Source organism: Anolis carolinensis, chromosome 5 (genome assembly GCF_035594765.1).
Source record: "Anolis carolinensis isolate JA03-04 chromosome 5, rAnoCar3.1.pri, whole genome shotgun sequence".
Classification (NCBI taxonomy): Eukaryota; Metazoa; Chordata; class Lepidosauria; order Squamata; family Dactyloidae; genus Anolis; species Anolis carolinensis.
Window position 1 is genome coordinate 200,497,966 of NC_085845.1, and position 17,378 is coordinate 200,515,343.

Below are 17,378 nucleotides of genomic sequence, written 5' to 3' on the forward strand. Positions count from 1 at the left end.
ATTTGGGTTGTAGCTTCAGGGAGTAAAAATGACGGTGTAAATAGAATTCTGACCCACTCAAATGGAGTATTCCTTCATTTCCCAAATGTCTAGATATTGACATTGAAAAGCACTCAAGGATTGTTACCAAGCCAGCCTTTGTTTTTGTGTGTTTGCTTTGCGGTTGCAGGTCGATGATGTGAAGCATATTGTCAGGACGGAGATAAAGGACCAAGATGGTAAGCGAGTCCAAGCTGATCCTTAGCACTGAGACATACACACACACACACACACATATCGCCCAAATACTGTAAATTAGATCAATTTGAATGCCGGCACAGCCTCGTCTGGAGAAGCAAATTTCACCCCATTAGTTGCAAATGGGGCTGCTTTGCCTAGCCGGCTAAGTAGATGAATCCGAACCGTTGCCGGGCACGAGGTCCCTCTTGTAAGCATGACCTTTGCGTGTTTCTTTCCCCGTGGCGTGCCACTCGCAAGGCTCTTGATTGAGTTCCATGACGATTCCTCTGAACCCTCAACAGAGATGAAGAAGGTTTTGCAAATAGTGACATTGGCTCCGATAAAGAATGAGCTCTCCCTGAGCGATCCACTTTTCTGGCCATTCCTCCAGGAGTTGGACAATATTCTCTCCTGATCATCAATTCATGGAAGTTTGGGCTCTTATCTCCGATCAAGGTTTCTTATTTCTGATCAAAGCAATGGGACAAGGCTTCGCAAAGCAGAAAGTCCCAGACTCTGTTTCTCCAGTGGAAAACATGACATCTTGTAGCCCTGTTGTTGTTGTTGTTGTTATTGACACAAAGACATAGTATGACACATCAGAGATCTATATGCTGGATTTGGTATCACAAAATCACAAGCCGAACACTTCCCAAGTGTTCAGGACTGTGCGAAGCGGCAGAAATATACAATGCCAGAAAACCGCATTATTATTATTATTATTATTATTATTATTATTATTATTATTTAATTAGTTACTTCCAACAACATGGAATGGTGCCACTTTAACTGTGATGGCTCAATGCTAGGGAGTCATGGGATCTGCAGTTTGGTGAGGCACCAGCATTCTTTGGCAGAAAAGGTAATAATAATAATAATAATAAGAAGAAGAAGAAGACAGAAGGCCTGATCCTTGCAGCCCAGGAGCAAGCCATCAGAACAAATGCAATCAAGGCCAAGATCGAAAAATCAGCTGATGACCCAAAATGCAGACTGTGCAAGGAAACCGACGAAACCATGGATCATATCCTCAGCTGCTGTAAGAAAATTGCACAGACAGACTATAAACAGAGGCACAACTATGTGGCCCAAATGATTCATTGGAACTTATGCCTCAAGTACCACCTCCCAGCAGCAAAGAACTGGTGGGATCACAAACCTGCAAAGGCTGTGGAAAATGAGCACGCAAAGATACTGTGGGACTTCTGAATCCAGACTGACAAAGTTTTGGAACACAACACACCAGACATCACAGTTGTGGAAAAGAAAAAGGTTTGGATCATTGATTGGCTAAGCGAACGAACCCAAAGGGTGCTCACCAATGCATCGTCTTCATCATGGAAAGAAGTGACAAGTGGAGTGCCGCAGGGCTCCGTCCTGGGCCCGGTTCTGTTCAACATCTTTATGAACGACTTAGACGAAGGGTTAGAAGGCACGATCATCAAGTTTGCAGACGACACCAAACTGGGAGGGATAGCTAACACTCCAGAAGACAGGAGCAGAATTCAAAACGATCTTGACAGACTAGAGAGATGGGCCGAAACTAACAAAATGAAGTTCAACAGGGACAAATGCAAGATACTTCACTTTGGCAGAAAAAATGGAAATCAAAGATACAGAATGAGGGATGCCTGGCTTGACAGCAGTGTGTGCGAAAAAGACCTTGGAGTCCTTGTGGACAACAAGTTAAACATGAGCCAACAATGTGATGCGGCTGCTAAAAAAGCCAATGGGATTCTGGCCTGCATCAATAGGGGAATAGTGTCTAGATCCAGGGAAGTCATGCTCCCCCTTATTCTATTCTGCCTTGGTCAGACCACACCTGGAATCACACTGTGTCCAATTTTGGGCACCACAGTTGAAGGGAGATGTTGACAAGCTGGAAAGCGTCCAGAGGAGGGCGACTAAAATGATGAAGGGTCTGGAGAACAAGCCCTATGAGGAGCGGCTTAAAGAGCTGGGCATGTTTAGCCTGCAGAAGAGAAGGCTGAGAGGAGACATGATAGCCATGTACAAATACATGAGGGGAAGTCATAGGGAGGAGGGAGCAAGCTTGTTTTCTGCTGCCCTGCAGACTAGGACACGGAACAATGGCTTCAAACTACAGGAAAGGAGATTCCACCTGAACATCAGGAAGAACTTCCTCACTGTGAGAAGGGCTGTTCGACAGTGGAACTCTCTCCCCCGGGCCGTGGTGGAGGCTCCTTCTTTGGAGGCTTTTAAGCAGAGGCTGGATGGCCATCTGTCGGGGGTGCTTTAAATGCGATTTCCTGCTTCTTAGCAGGGGGTTGGACTGGATGGCCCATGTGGTCTCTTCCAACTCTACTATTCTATGATTCTATGATTCTATGTCGCCATCCCAGGTGACAGTCGCATTGACGAAAAACAACAGGAAAAACTCAGCCGCTATCAGGACCTCAAGATTGAACTTCAAAGACTCTGGCAGAAACCAGTGCAGGTGGTCCCGGTGGTGATGGGCACACTGGGTGCCGTGCCAAAAGATCTCAGCCGGCATTTGGAAACAATAGACATTGACAAAATTACGATCTGCCAACTGCAAAAGGCCACCCTGCTGGGATCTGCACGCATCATCCGAAAATACATCGCACAGTCCTAGACACTTGGGAAGTGTTCGACTTGTGGTTTTGTGATATGAAATCCCGCATGTCTATCTTGTTTGCTGTGTCATAATAAAATAATAATAATAATAATAATAATAATAATAATAATAATAATAATCTTTATTTATACCCCGCCACCATCTCCCCAACGGGGACTCGATCTTGTAAAACTACAACTCTCACTTTGGGTTGTGGTTATTGCTCATAATAATTATAAATGTGTGCGTATGTATGTATGTGTGTGTGTGTGAATATATACATATACGCAGTAGAGTTTCACTTATCCAACATTCATTTATCCAATGTTCTGGATTATCCAACGCTGTCTGCCTTTTAGTAGTCAATGTTTTTGTAGTCAATGTTTTCAATACATTGTGATGTTTCAATACTAAATTCGTAAATACAGTAATTACTCCATAACATTGCTAAGTATTGAACTGCTTTTTCTGTCAAATTTGTTGTAAAACATGATGTTTCTGTGCTTAATTTGTAAAATCATAACCTAACTTGATGTTTAATAGGCTTTTCCTTAATCGCTCCTTATTATCCAACATATTTGCTTATCCAATGTTCTGCCGGCCCGATTATGTTGGATAAGCGAGACTGTACTGTGTGTGTGTGTGTGTGTGTGTGTGTATAGTGTCAGAAGTGATTTGAGAACATTGTGCAAGTTGCGACTGGTGTGAGAGAATTGGCTGTCTACAGAGACATTGCCCAGGGGACACCCGGGGTGTTACTGGGAGGGAGGCTTCTCGCATATCCCAAAAGCTAGAGCTGACAGATGGAAGCTCACCCCATCTTGCGGATTTGAACCAGCAGCCCTGTTGCATTACTGTTGTAAGCCTCCCTGAGTCCCTTCGGGTGAGAAGGGCGGGATATAAATGTGAGAAATAAATAAAATAAATAATCCCTCAGGTCAGCAACCCAGCCTTCAGATCAGCAGTTCACAAGGGTTTAACTCATTGCATCACCACGGCTCCTGTATGTGTGTGTGTGTGTGTGTGTGTGTATACGTTTATACATATACACACACACACACGCATGCATTAACAACTCTCACAGTTCTACAGCACTGAGCCATTGCTGTTAAAGTGGTGTCATGGATCTTAGAGTTGAAACAGACCATAAGGGTCATCCATTCCAATCCCATTTTGCCAGGCAGGAACCTACAAAGCACTCCCAACAGATGCCCATCCTGCCTCTGCTTTAAAAAACTCCAGAGAGACTCCATCATAGCACTGTCAAACAGCTCTTCCCATCAGAAAGTGCTTTCTGATGTTTACATGAAATCACTTCTCCTCCCATTTGAACTCATTGCTCCATTGAGTCCCAGTATCCAGAGCAGCAGAAAGCATGTTTGCCCATTATTACTACAGTGTAGATGCATCCTGACACTTTCTTTATATGTGCAGAAAACTCCAATAGGATTCCCATCTTCTGTTAATATTTATCTCTCTCTTGCTTGTTTCACAGCTTGTGCTGGTGAGTTGCAAACAGGAGTCCCATCCAGTGAGATACTACTACTGCTTATTACCCAAAGATAAGTCTGGAATTCGAATTTCAAGTGGGTCTCTGTGGACATCAGTCTACAAAGTCCTGGAAGAAGGAAACCCTCGGGTCCTCCTTCTGGTGGGCTCTAAGGGGAGACAAAGACCCTTCCACACTGCCATATAATCCAGATTATCAAAGCAGAGCATCAAAAAGCAAGTTTACCCCTTCCTCAATGGGACATCCTTTCAAATATCTAAACATGGCCCTTGTATCCCCTTTCTTTCAGCCTTCTTGTCTCCAAGCTAATCATCCCCAGATCCCTTAGCCACTCTTCATAGGGTTAGGCTTCCCAACCTTTGACCATTTTCTTTGTCCTTCTGTCACCTTGTCCTTCTCTTTCTTGAATTGCTTTGCCCAGAACTGGACACAGGGTTATTCCAGATGAGATCTGTCGAAAGCAGAAGAGAGTGGGACTAGGACTTCCTTCAATCAATAATAATAATAACAACAACAACAACAACAACAACAACAACAACAATCAGAAACTCCTCAAAACACAGCAGACAAAGAATCAGTACAAGAAAACCGCACTACAAACTAGAGCTGACATCTGGTACAACAAAACACTGCATGGAAAGTTCCTTGACAAAATTGAAGGAAAAGCTGATAAGGAGAAGACCTGGCTATGGCTCATGAATGGGACCCTGAAGAAGGAGACAGAAGGCCTGATTCTTGCAGCCCAGGAGCAAGACATCAGAACAAATGCAATTCAGGCCAAGATCGAATAATCAGCTGATGACCCAAAATGCAGACTGTGCAAGGAAACCGACGAAACCATGGATCATATCCTCAGCTGCTGTAAGAAAATTACACAGACAGACTACAAACAGAGGCACAACCATGTGGCCCAAATGATTCATTGGAACTTATGCCTCAAGTACCACCTCCCAGCAGCAAAGAACTGGTGGGATCACAAACCTGCAAAAGTATTGGAAAATGAGCACGCAAAGATACTGTGGGACTTCCGAATCCAGACTGACAAAGTTCTGGAACACAACACACCAGACATCACAGTTGTGGAAAAGAAAAAGGTTTGGATCATTGATGTTGCCATCCCAGGTGACAGTCTCATTGACGAAAAACAACAGGAAAAACTCAGCCGCTATCAGGACCTCAAGATCCCGGTGGTGATGGGCACACTGGGTTCCATGCCAAAAGATCTCAGCCGGCATTTGGAAACAACAGACATTGACAAAACTACGATCTGCCAACTGCAAAAGGCCACCCGACTGGGATCTGCGCGCATCATCCGAAAATACATCACACAGTCCTAAACACTTGGGAAGTGTTCGACTTGTGATTTTGTGAAATGAAATCCAGCATTGTTTATCTTGTTTGCTGTGTCATAATAAAATAATAATAATAATAACAACAACAAACAACAACAACAACAACTTTATTCTTGAACCCCGCCTCCATCTCTCCAAATTTTACTCATTGACATAGTAAAACATTAAAATGATGACCATAGTAAAACATGAATTAGTCACCTGAGTAAAGATCATAAAAACAAACTGGGCAAAGTGAATCAAGTGAGTTTTGTAAACACGGGGTAGTTGACTAAGTGCTACAATCTAGGCACAAGACTCACATTGATGGAGACTAGAACACATTTTTGTGCTGTATCAGTATATACCTAGAGAACGAAATCTCTCTGAATGTACTTTTTAAACCTTTTGAAACTTCCAATGCACATGTGGCATTATTACTTTTTTTACAAAGATGAATCACATAGTCTTATTCACTTGCTGTAGTTTCTGTTGCTGCTGGTTTTGTTTTTATAGACACCGCTTATGTCAGAATTTATGGTACAGGTTGAGCATCCCTTATCCAGATACTTGAAAAACCAAACTGGCAGCACATATATATATATATATACATACACATACGTACGTGTGTGTGTGTATGTATGTATATATATATATATATATACACACACACACACACACACACACACACACACACACACATACATATATATACACACACACACACACACTAGCTTGGATACCCGGTGCTGCCCGGGTTGTTTGAAAAAGTTAATTTTTAATTGTACAAAATGCATAATATTGTGGGTGAACTACAACTCACATCATGCCGGGTTAACCCCGAAAAACTCCACCAGTACTTAAAGTTTGTTATGTTGGGCAAGTTTGCTCTAGATGCATCATCAGTGGGGTTCAGTGTGCTCTCTGACTGTAGGATGAACTACAACTCCCATTATGGTGACTCAGTCCCCTCAAACCCTTCCAGTAGGTTGAGTTAGTCATGTGGGTTCTGTGTGGCAAGTTTGGTCCACGTCCATCATCGGTGGAGGTCACAGTTTATCTAGTTGTGGGTGAACTACAACTCCCAGAAAGGAATGTCAGTCCCGTCCCGTCCCCCCAGACCCCTCCAGTAATCTAATTTCGGCATATCAGGTCTGTGTGCCATGTTTGGCCCAGAACCATCGGTGTTTGGGTTCACAAGGCTCTCTGGATGTAGGTGAACTACAACTCCCCCAAATCAAGGTGAATTTTCCCCAAAGACCTCCAGTATTTTTTCTTGGCTGTGAGGACTCTGTGTAACAAGTTTGGTCCAATTCGATTGTTGGTGAAGTTCAGAGTGCTCTTAGAATGCAGGTCAACTATACATCCCAGTACCTACAACTCCTATAAATCACGGTGAATTCTCCCCAAACTTCTCCAGTATGTTCAGTTGCTGATCCTTTGCTCTGTTTGCTGAGTGCCATAGAAAAGAATAGGAAAGGGTTAAGGGAGAGGCAGTGGGTGGGGTTATGCAAATTCCACACCAGTGGAGAGAGTCGGAAACACTGGGATGTCTGTGGTGGAGGAAACACAAAAAAATCTAGGATGAAATTGTCCCCGTATGAAAGTCCTCACTTGGGTGGGGGGCAGGATGGTGTTTGTGGAGGACATTAGCAGGGCTTTTGGACATGTTCATGGTGCTTACTGTAACCTGCAATGTTATTGGAAGGAGGTCCATTGGTGTCTCCTGAGTAGTGGGAGCTATAACTATTTTTGGAAGTGGGAGCTTGTCTGTCTGAGTGGACATCCCAGCCATATACATCATTTCACTTTTGTTATGTGTATAGACGTCTGGATAGAAATATACTGATCTTCTCACTATGAAAGGTAAAGGTAAAGGTTTTCCCCTGACATTAAGTCCAGTTGTGTCCAACTCTGGGGGTTGGTGCTCATCTCCATTTCTAAGCCAAAGAGCCGGCATTGTCCGTAGACACCTCCAGGTCATGTGGCCATAGGCATGACTGCATGGAGCACCGTTAACTTCCCGCCGGAGCAGTACCTATTCATCTACTCACATTTGCATGTTTTCGAACTTCTAGGTTGGCAGAAGCTGGGGCTAACAGCAGGAGCTCACTCCGCTCCCCAGATTCAAATCGCCAACCTTTCAGTCAGCAAGTTCAGCATCTGAGTGGTTTAATCTGCTGCGCCACTGGGGGCTCCACTATTTATTATTTATTTATTTACAGCATTTATATTCCGCCCTTCTCACCCCGAAGGGGACTCAGGGCGGATCACATTACACATATAGGCAAACATTCAATGCCTTTTAACATAGAACAAAGACAAGACAAACATAGGCTCCGAGCGGGCCTCGAACTCATGACCTCCTGGTCAGAGTGATTCATTGCAGTTAATTGCAGCTGGCTTGCTCTCCCACCTGCGCCACAGCCCTGCGCTATATCAATATCTTTTCTTTCATGCAGGCAAAAACCTCCGCTTGGCGAACAGATTGGCAGGCCTCGGGGCTGACTATCTAGCAGACATGGATCCAAGGGGGGAAAGCACTCTGCAAGAAGGGTTTTTCGGTGGATTGCAGAATACAACCAAAGCGGACTTGCCTCTGACCGAATCTGTCCTACCTTTGGCAGGTAAGCTTTTCAGTAACACTCTTGCCCACCTGAGGTTGCATCTACACTGTAGAATTAATGCAGTTTAACTGCCATGGCTGAATGTAGTTTGATGAGGCTCCAGCAGTCTTTGGCAGAGAAGACCAAAGACGCTGTAAAGCTAAAACACTCAAGATTTCATAACAATGAGCAATAGCAGTGAAGGTGGATTGTCGGTGAGGAGGAGAAGGACCACTTCCAGATCGAATAGTCAGGAGTGATGCTCAAGATGGAAATTATCCTCCGCACATCCTTCTCTTTCTCTCTCCGACCTCTCTTTCCCCGTTCTGGTCTTCCTTTGGTCCCCATTCTCAATCCAGCTGTTGCCAAAGCTTCCACCTCCTTCCCTCTTCCTCTTTCTCTGACTAACACCCGACCTTTTCCCCAAAGTTGTTCAAAGCCATTAAGATCCCTTTTTATTGCCCCCAAAGCCTTCCGCCACCCGGCAATTTGTTTCCGTGACATTTTTATCCAGAGCTGCTTGTACTACGACGACGAGGGCGAAAAAGGGTGGGCGGGAAGGGAGAAAGGAATCACTCCAGCCCTGGAAACAATCAATATTTAAATCACAGGTAATTTATTTGCGCGCCCTCATTAGTTTCCATTTGCTTTGGCGGCGGCGGCTCCGAGGGATCAGCAGATAATGGGTTCATCTCACGGTGAGAAAGACGGGCCCATGACGAAGTGGAACCGCAGAATTAAGTGGCATTTCGGAGAGTCACTTGCTTTTCCGTTCGGCCTCAATATCAGAACTGGTGCCCTAAAGGATGGAGTGGGTGGGACCTCAGAAGGAAACCCTCCATCCTTTAGGACTGGTGATGCTGAACTTAAAAGCATTTGCTCTCATCTGGAAATTGACCAAAGCACCTGCAATGGAAGACTGGGCTGTTAAGTTGCAGAGTTGTTCCACATTGCCAAATTAACATGGATTTTAAAGGACAAACTAATCAAAGATATACGAGGGTTATCCAGAAAGTAGATTACGTTTTGGAATTAAAAATGAACAAAGTATAGGAGAAAAGATTTACCATATGCAGTTGAACGCCACACCCAAATACCACTTCTCAACATAGTCACCATTCAAATCTAGGCACTTATCATAGCGATGAATGAGCTTGGCAACTCCTTCCCCACAAAACTCTGCCACTTGCACAGCATCTTGGCGACTATGCGCAGCTGCAGAAAAGGGTGGCCAGCTGGTTGAGGACGCAAGCGGCAGAGTTTTGTGGGGAAGGAGTTGCCAAGCTCATTCTTCGCTATGGTAAGTGCCTAGATTTGAATGGCGACTATGTTGAGAAGTGGTATTTGGGCGTGGCTTTCAATTGTATATTTTTGAAAGACTGAAAACCGTCCACAGTCTGATCCAGGCATGGGCAAACTTCAGCCCTCCTCCAGGTGTTTTGGATTCCAACTTCCACAATTCCTAAAAAACCTCAGGCTCTTTCCTTTTCCTCCTCAGCCACTTAAGTGGGAGTTGGAGTCCAAAACACCTGGAGGGCCAAAGTTTGCCCATGACTGTTCCCAAAGTTACTCTCTAGCATTTCATTCCCACTCTATGCATTTAACCTCTTCACTTCTAGAACACACACACAGCTTTAAACTCTAAGCACAATTTCACACTATAGCAATACATTTTACAGACAGTTATTGAAGGCACTGATTCAGAAAATGGCATTGGATAGACTTCATCAAGCTTTAGTTTCTTCGATATGGTTATTCTATGGTCAGCAGATGAAGAGAGAGATATGGCATATGTTCTGTATCTCAAAACTCAGAGTTGATGGGGAAACCTGGTGCCTTTTTTGAAACCAGCAGGTCAGATATACCCAGAAACTGGTCTAACATATGAGGTTGGCCAGTGCTATGGATTGCTCTTAAAGAAAAAGGTGTGCCACAACATTTGATTGTCCTGATACAAAATACAGAGAAAGGGAATGGTTTCCAATTGTCAAGCAATTCAGCATGTTGTCCCTTGCAGATCCCTGTGTCTTACCAATGGACGAAGGCACCTGCAAGCAGTACACGGTCCTTTGGTATTTCCACCAGGAAGCCAACCATTGCCGGCCATTCATCTTCGGAGGCTGCGGCGGAAACGCCAACCAATTTCCATCCAAGAAGAAGTGTGAGCTTTGGTGCAAGAGAACAACAGGTGGGACGTCTCACTGCAGGTCATTTGTTTTAGGGTGCATTTACACTACTGAATCAATGCAGTTTGTGCCACGGGATAGGTTCGTGAAGTGACTTATAGTTTGCCAATCACGACCTCCCTGGAACTACTGGACACTGGACAAGCAAGTGCCACAGAGGCAAACAAAAACTAGCAGAGTCCATTCACAGCAAAAAAAAAGGTCAGTTAATCAGTTAATAGAGTACAACTGCAACATCTGACCTTCTTCACACGCTGTTTAGTAAATTGTGTTGTCGAAGGCTTTCATGGCCAGGATCACAGGGTTGTTGTATGTCTTTCGGGCTGTGTGGCCATGTTCCAGAAGTATTCTCTCCTGACGTTTCGCCCACATCTATGGCAGGCATCCTCAGAGGTTGTGAGGTATGGATAAACTAGATAAGGAAAGGAAAGAATGTATATCTGTGGAGAGTCCAGGGTGTGGCAGGAGTCCTTTGTTTAGTAAATTATTTATTTTATTTATTTATTTACAGTATTTATATTCCATCCTTCTCATCCCAAAGGGGACTCAGGGTGGATCACATTGTACACATATAAGGCAAACATTCAATGCCATATAAACATAGAACAGAGACAGAGACAGACGCAGAGGCAATTTAAACCTTCTCCAGCTTCATGAGGGTATGCTTGATTCTGGCCACAGGGGGAGCAGCTGTTTCATCATCCACCGTGATGGCAACTTCCTCATTCCAGCAGCGGCTGGGTGATTTTTATGGTGTCGTAAATTAGCCTCTCCACATATAAGTGGTACCTAAATTTCCTACTTGATAGATGCAACTATCTTTCCGGTTGCTTAGGTCAACAACGAGCAGGGGCTATTTTTTATTTTAATTGTCGGGTGCTCACCCCGACACGGGCTGGCCTCGAACTCAGAGTGATTTATTGCAGCTGGCTGCTAACCAGCCTGCGCCACAGCAGTTTTTCATCTAAAATATCCAGAGGCATTAATCTTCAGTCTTGCTCTATTTACAGCTGTACAATCAGGATACACAGTTCCACAATCAGATTTGTACTTACAAATGATTCTCAGAGACAGAGAGATATTCACAACTAGATTCATGAAGAAAAAGAGAAAGATTGAGCAATTCGTCTCCTTTTTCTAACCACCTGTTGACTTGTCATCAGTAAGGGACAAATGACTGATGCAACCCCTTGTCATAAATATCATATAATTTTATGATCAATCATTTCTGCATGCCCCTTGGGTATTTCATCATGACTCTCAGTTATTTCCCAGGTGTTATCACATGTCCATCAAAACTGTATTTTCACATGTGATTTATTATTGTTTACCTTGTTAGATTAATTATTTGGTTTATTTATTATATATTTTTTGCATCGAATGGCTGCCATTTTTTGTTGTGTGCCATCCCAAAAACCCAGAGGGGAGTTGGGACGGGATACAAATAAATTATTATTATTATTATTATTATTATTATTATTATTATTATTATTATTATTATTATTATTCAATGCTGAGGCATTTCTATCTAACCACTTTCAGTACCACTTGAATAGTGTGGCTCAATGCTACGGAATCCTGGGAGTTACAGGCCTTTAATCTTTTCTGCAAAAGAGTACTGGTGCCTTATGAAACTACAACTCCCAGGAGTCCATAGCATTGATCCACAGCAGCTGAATTTATTTATTTTATTTACTGTATTTATATACCACCCTTCTCAGCCCTGGGGGGACTTAGAGCGGTTTCCAACACAAACATGGCAAAATTCAATGCCGAACATTCATGTGAAACCATTAAAACCATATTAAAAACCACATAGGCAACATTTAGACAATAAGACATAGAATCAAAATATATTAGTATAAAATCACATAATCCAGAATCATTATCCAAAGCCATTCCAATTGTCAATTGCACATATTCCCTATTTATTTTTTGCACTGATCACTAACCAAAGGCTTATTCTTTTCATTTTGAAGGCCAAGAGGGAGGACGTTGAACTAATTTCACTGGAGAGGGAGTTCCAAAGCTGAACAAAGCTGAGGGGCCACCACTGAGAAGGCCCTGTCTCTCGTCCTCACCAACCACACCTGCAAAGGAAGCGGGACTGAGAGCAGGGCCTCCCCAGAAGATCTTAATCTCCTAGATCAGTGGTTCTCAACCTGTGGGTCCCCAGGTGTTTTGGCCTACCAAAAATCTCAGCTGGTTTGGCAGCTGTTAGGATTTCTGGAAGTTGAAGGCCAAAACATCTGGAGAGCCACAGATTGAGAACCACTCTCCTAGGAGTTCATAGAGGGAGATGCAGAATTAAGTGCATTAATTCTGCAATGTAGGTGCACTCTTGGTTTTTTTAATCATGGAAATCATGTCAAATATGTCTATTTGTGTCTCCCTTTCACTCCTTCTAAAGATCCCTCCAAAGATGTTGACCAGATACAAGGAGGAAGGAATGGTGAAAAGAAGCAGGTCTCCACCATCTCCAAGACTGTACATGCTGTGGATGGGATGGTTTAAGAAAAGCTGGGTTTGGGGCATTTACCTGTTCTGTGAACAAAGGAGGTAACTCAGGCATGGGCGAACTTGGGCCCTCCAGGTGTTTTGGACTTCAACTCCCACAATTCTTAACAGCCGGTAGGCTGTTAGGAATTGTGGGAGTTGAAGTCCAAAACACCTGCAGGGCTGAAGTTGGCCCATGCCTGAGATAACTTGTATGGAAATAAATCCATTTGAGAAAAGGAATGTAATTACTTTGCTTCATTTATGGTAATCTTCAACAACAGTCCCGTATTTCCCATCTTTCTGGCTTAGGAAACCTTTGGTCCCAAATAAAGAGGTCAGGCCAAGCGGGCAAGCTTTGCACTGTTGTTTTCACTTAGGGAAGACAGACGAACAGATAGCTACAGTAGAGTCTCACTTGTCCTAGCTAAACGGGCCAGCAGAAGCTTGGATAAGCGAATATCTTGGATAATAAGAAGGGATTAAGGAAAACCCTATTAAACATCAAATTAGGTTTTGATTTTACAAATTAAGCACCAAAACATCATGCTATACAACAAATTTGACAGAAAAAGTAGTTCAATACACAGTAATGTTATGTTGTAATTACTGTATTTATGAATTTAGCACCAAAATATCACAATATATTGAAAACATTGACTACAAAAATGGCTTGGATAATCCAGAGGCTTGGATAAGCGAGGCTTGGATAAGTGAGACTCTACTGTAGATAGATAGATAGATAGATAGATAGATAGATAGATAGATAGATAGATAGATAGACAGATAGATAGACAGACAGATAGAATGCATAGTTTGAGAGCGATGAGCTGGATAGATAGACCGAGATTGAGAGATAAAGATGGATTGGATCAGATTAGTTTAGATCAAATATTCTGTTATTTTATAGCTCCCACAATGCCCTAGACCTCATGTTACTTCAAGATATTGCAGAGGAAAGGAAGGCTGCTACAAAATTGCTTGGATGATGATGATAATATATGCGTGTTAATAAAATAAAAATCCTCAAGGCTCACAGCAGATACAACATACCATAGTTAAAAATGTCAGAGTATTTGCAGCGCAGCAGTAGTTGGATGGAAGCAGTGGAGCACAGAACGAAGAGACACTCAGAGACATTGGTAAAACTATTTACAAAGTTTTACTGTATGCAGCAATAATCAACACAAACAGACTTGCAGACGACAGACGAACACAGGACTGCTCTGTTCTCCAACATAACTGGACTCGAACTCTAGGCAGACAGAACTCAACTGAACTGACGCAATCGGTATGCACAAACACTTGTGTCTGGATACTCCCTAGTTCCAGCCACACATCAAGGTCATCATAGCTTCTTGGCAATTAGCTCTTTCCACACTATGGTACATTCTGGATGATGCAATCAGTTGCAATACAAGCATGGCACAAATTGCATTTAAACACTATCAATACACAAATCCCACATTAACAAAAAAGGCCACCTTGATTCCCTATATGGGGTAAAAAAGTGGGGTAAAAATAAAATAAATAAATAGTAAATAAATACATACAGTAGAGTCTCACTTTTATCCAAGCTTCACTTATCCAATGTTCTGGATTATCCAAGGCAGTCTGCCTTTTAGTAGTAAATGGTGCAATGTTTGGTGCTAAATTTGTAAATACAGTAATTACTACATAACATTACTGTGTATTGAACTGCTTTGTCTATCAATTTGTTGTAAAACATGATGTTTTAGTGCTTAATTTGTAAAATCATAATGTAATTTTATGTTTAATAGGCTTTTTTCTTAATCCCTCCTTATTATCCAACATTTTCACTTATCCAAGGTTCTGCCAGCCCGTTTATCTTGGATATGTGAGACTCTACTGTACATAGATACAGGCAAGAAGTAGATTTAACCATATTTTGTCAAAGGCTTTCATGGCCGGGATCACAGGGTTGTTGTGTGTTTTCCGGGCTGTGTGGCCATGTTCCGGAAGTATTCTCTCCTGACGTTTCACCCACATCTATGGCAGGCATCCTCAGAGGTTGTGCGGTATATGTGAGGTTATAGCTCACAGCCTCTGAGGATGCCTGCCATAGATGTGGGCGCAACGTCAGGAGAAAATACTTCAGGAACATGGCCATACAGCCCGGAAAACACACAACAACCCTTTAACCAGATTGACTTTTCAGAGGTATAATCTATTGAAATGTCCATGGACTAAGAAACTTCTACGTTGTGATAAAGGGAGAGCGCATTGGAAAATGTAGCCCTCGACTTGTATCTCTATCAGGTAATTGAATCAACTTGAGAAACTCAATTACAGTGGACTGACATTTGCAACCAAATATGATAATTGAGGAACCAAGAGAGACGTTCCCAACATCGTGCATCGGCTGGGCAGGAGCTTTTGAGATAATAAATCAATAGCATGAAACAATTTTATACACAAATCCATTTTTCTAACATCTCTGTATGGTATGGGACTCATAGGACGGGTGCGCATTTAATAAATCATGCATCCAGCTTGAACTAAGTGTTGGCACATTATAAATCTACATTCATATAATTGCACCAACATTATACAACCAATGGTGCTTCATTTATGCATTTTCAGCACCTTGGATAGCTCTGTTGAAATGTAAAGTAACACCTGGAGTGGATTCCTCATCCCGTTGACATGTGAGCCAATGGCCACCACTGCTTTTGTGAATCGCATAAGAATCATTGAGGCTTCTCTATTACAATAAAATACAAAATCAGATGAAGGGGAAGATGGACAGAAGGAAAGATGGTCTGGATTTATCTGGCCGTCTCATTGCGGCGATAGAATTTCTCTGAGCGTCTCATTACGGCAATAGACACATTACTTCTCCTCGCGACCTGAGAAAATGAATTGCTTGACACTGTATCATGGACAGCCTGACGGAGTAATTTGATAACAATTCCGTCAGAATAATGACTAACTCTGCACAAATGGGAGGCTGGTTATTTTTCTCGAAGTGAGGGAAGAGGGATACAAAGGGTTGTCCCCCGAATTTATTATAGATTCAACGTCAGCAGCTCAGAATTAGGGTGACTTGCACAATGGCGTATAAAATAGGGGCAATGAGAATACGTATGGAATGACTTGCGTCGGTCTTCTTCACGCAGGAAAAGGAAACGTTTCGGTACAGCTTACGAAGCAAGCAACTGGTGATATGGTTTTGGTGTGTTGCAATTGTAACAATATGCCAAACAGTGGATGCAACCCCACTCAAGACACACTATGAATGCCTTTATAGGATGCTCCTTCAACATGTTCATAGAGGTGCTCATGGAATAAAATGGCTGATATCCTACACTGGGGTTGCATAACATCTAACACTGTGTGCAGACTAATGCACCAGTTCTGCTGGATGATTCTTGTGCTGAATGGTGCCATTGCACAACCTGATCCGCACCCAAAAGTATAACTGAATACACAATTGAATTTATGTGATAGCATCATCCACACCAGGGGTCCCCAAACTAAGGCCCTTGGATGCGGCCCTCCCAGGCCATTGACCTGGCCCTTGTCCTAAACTTTAGACTTAGTGTTGACCTACGTCTACCTGGTCTTTGGAGGTCTCTTTGCTTACTTATAGCCTTATGAGATTGTCTAGATGGTCTTTGGAGGTCTCTTTGCTTAGCTACGACCATATAAGACCATCTAGATGGCTTTTGGAGATCACTTTCATTACCTATGGTCATATGAGACCATCTAGATGGCTTTTGAGGGTGCCTTTACTTACCTATGGTTTTATGAGATGGTCTTGGTGGCCTTTGAGGATCCCTTTCTTTATCTATGGTCTTATGAGACCATCTAGATGGCTTTTGGAGGTCACTTTCCTTACCTATGGTCCTATGAGACCATCTAGATGGTCTTTGGAGGTCACTTTCCTTGCCTATGGTTCTATGAGACCATCTAGATGGTCTTTGGAGGTCTCTTTGTTTACCTATGGTCTTATGAGATTGTCTAGATCAGGGGTCCCTAAACTAAGGACCATGAGCCGGATGCGGCCCTCCAAGGTCATTGACCTGGCCTCTGTCCTAAACTTTAGACTTAGGGTTGACCTAAATCTGAAATAGCTTGAAGGCACACAACTACAACAATCTTAATTTTGGACTATTTCATCATAGTCCGGCCCCCTAACAGTCTTCGGGACTGTGAATTGGCCCTCCACTTAAAAAGTTTGAGGACCCCTGCATTAGACAAACTCAGAGGCATTTTTAACATTTTTCCAGCTTCACGATTCCGGCCACAGGGGGAGCTGTTGCTTCACCATCCAGTAGTGGTGTACTTCCTCATTCCTTTCCTCGTGTTTTGCTGGCAGTTTTATGGTGTTGTAAATTAGCCTCCCGCATAAAGCGTCCCTAAATTTCCCTAATTGACAGGTGCAACTGTCTTTCGGGGCTGCATAGG

At 42.9% G+C, this 17,378-nt stretch overlaps 1 protein-coding gene across 1 annotated transcript in view; it reads left to right on the top strand.

Moving 5' to 3' along the window:
- The window catches only part of LOC103278805 (collagen alpha-1(VII) chain), a 93,855-nt gene extending 80,167 nt beyond the window's left edge, over positions 1-13,688 (top strand). Inside the window, exons 23-26 of the mRNA XM_062983331.1 lie at positions 170-218; positions 8,122-8,286; positions 10,283-10,453; positions 12,862-13,688. Of these exons, the coding sequence (XP_062839401.1) occupies positions 170-218; positions 8,122-8,286; positions 10,283-10,453; positions 12,862-12,965 (489 nt within the window). The 3' untranslated portion in view covers positions 12,966-13,688. The remainder of the gene's footprint in view (positions 1-169; positions 219-8,121; positions 8,287-10,282; positions 10,454-12,861) is intronic.
- Positions 13,689-17,378: the final 3,690 nt, after the last annotated feature.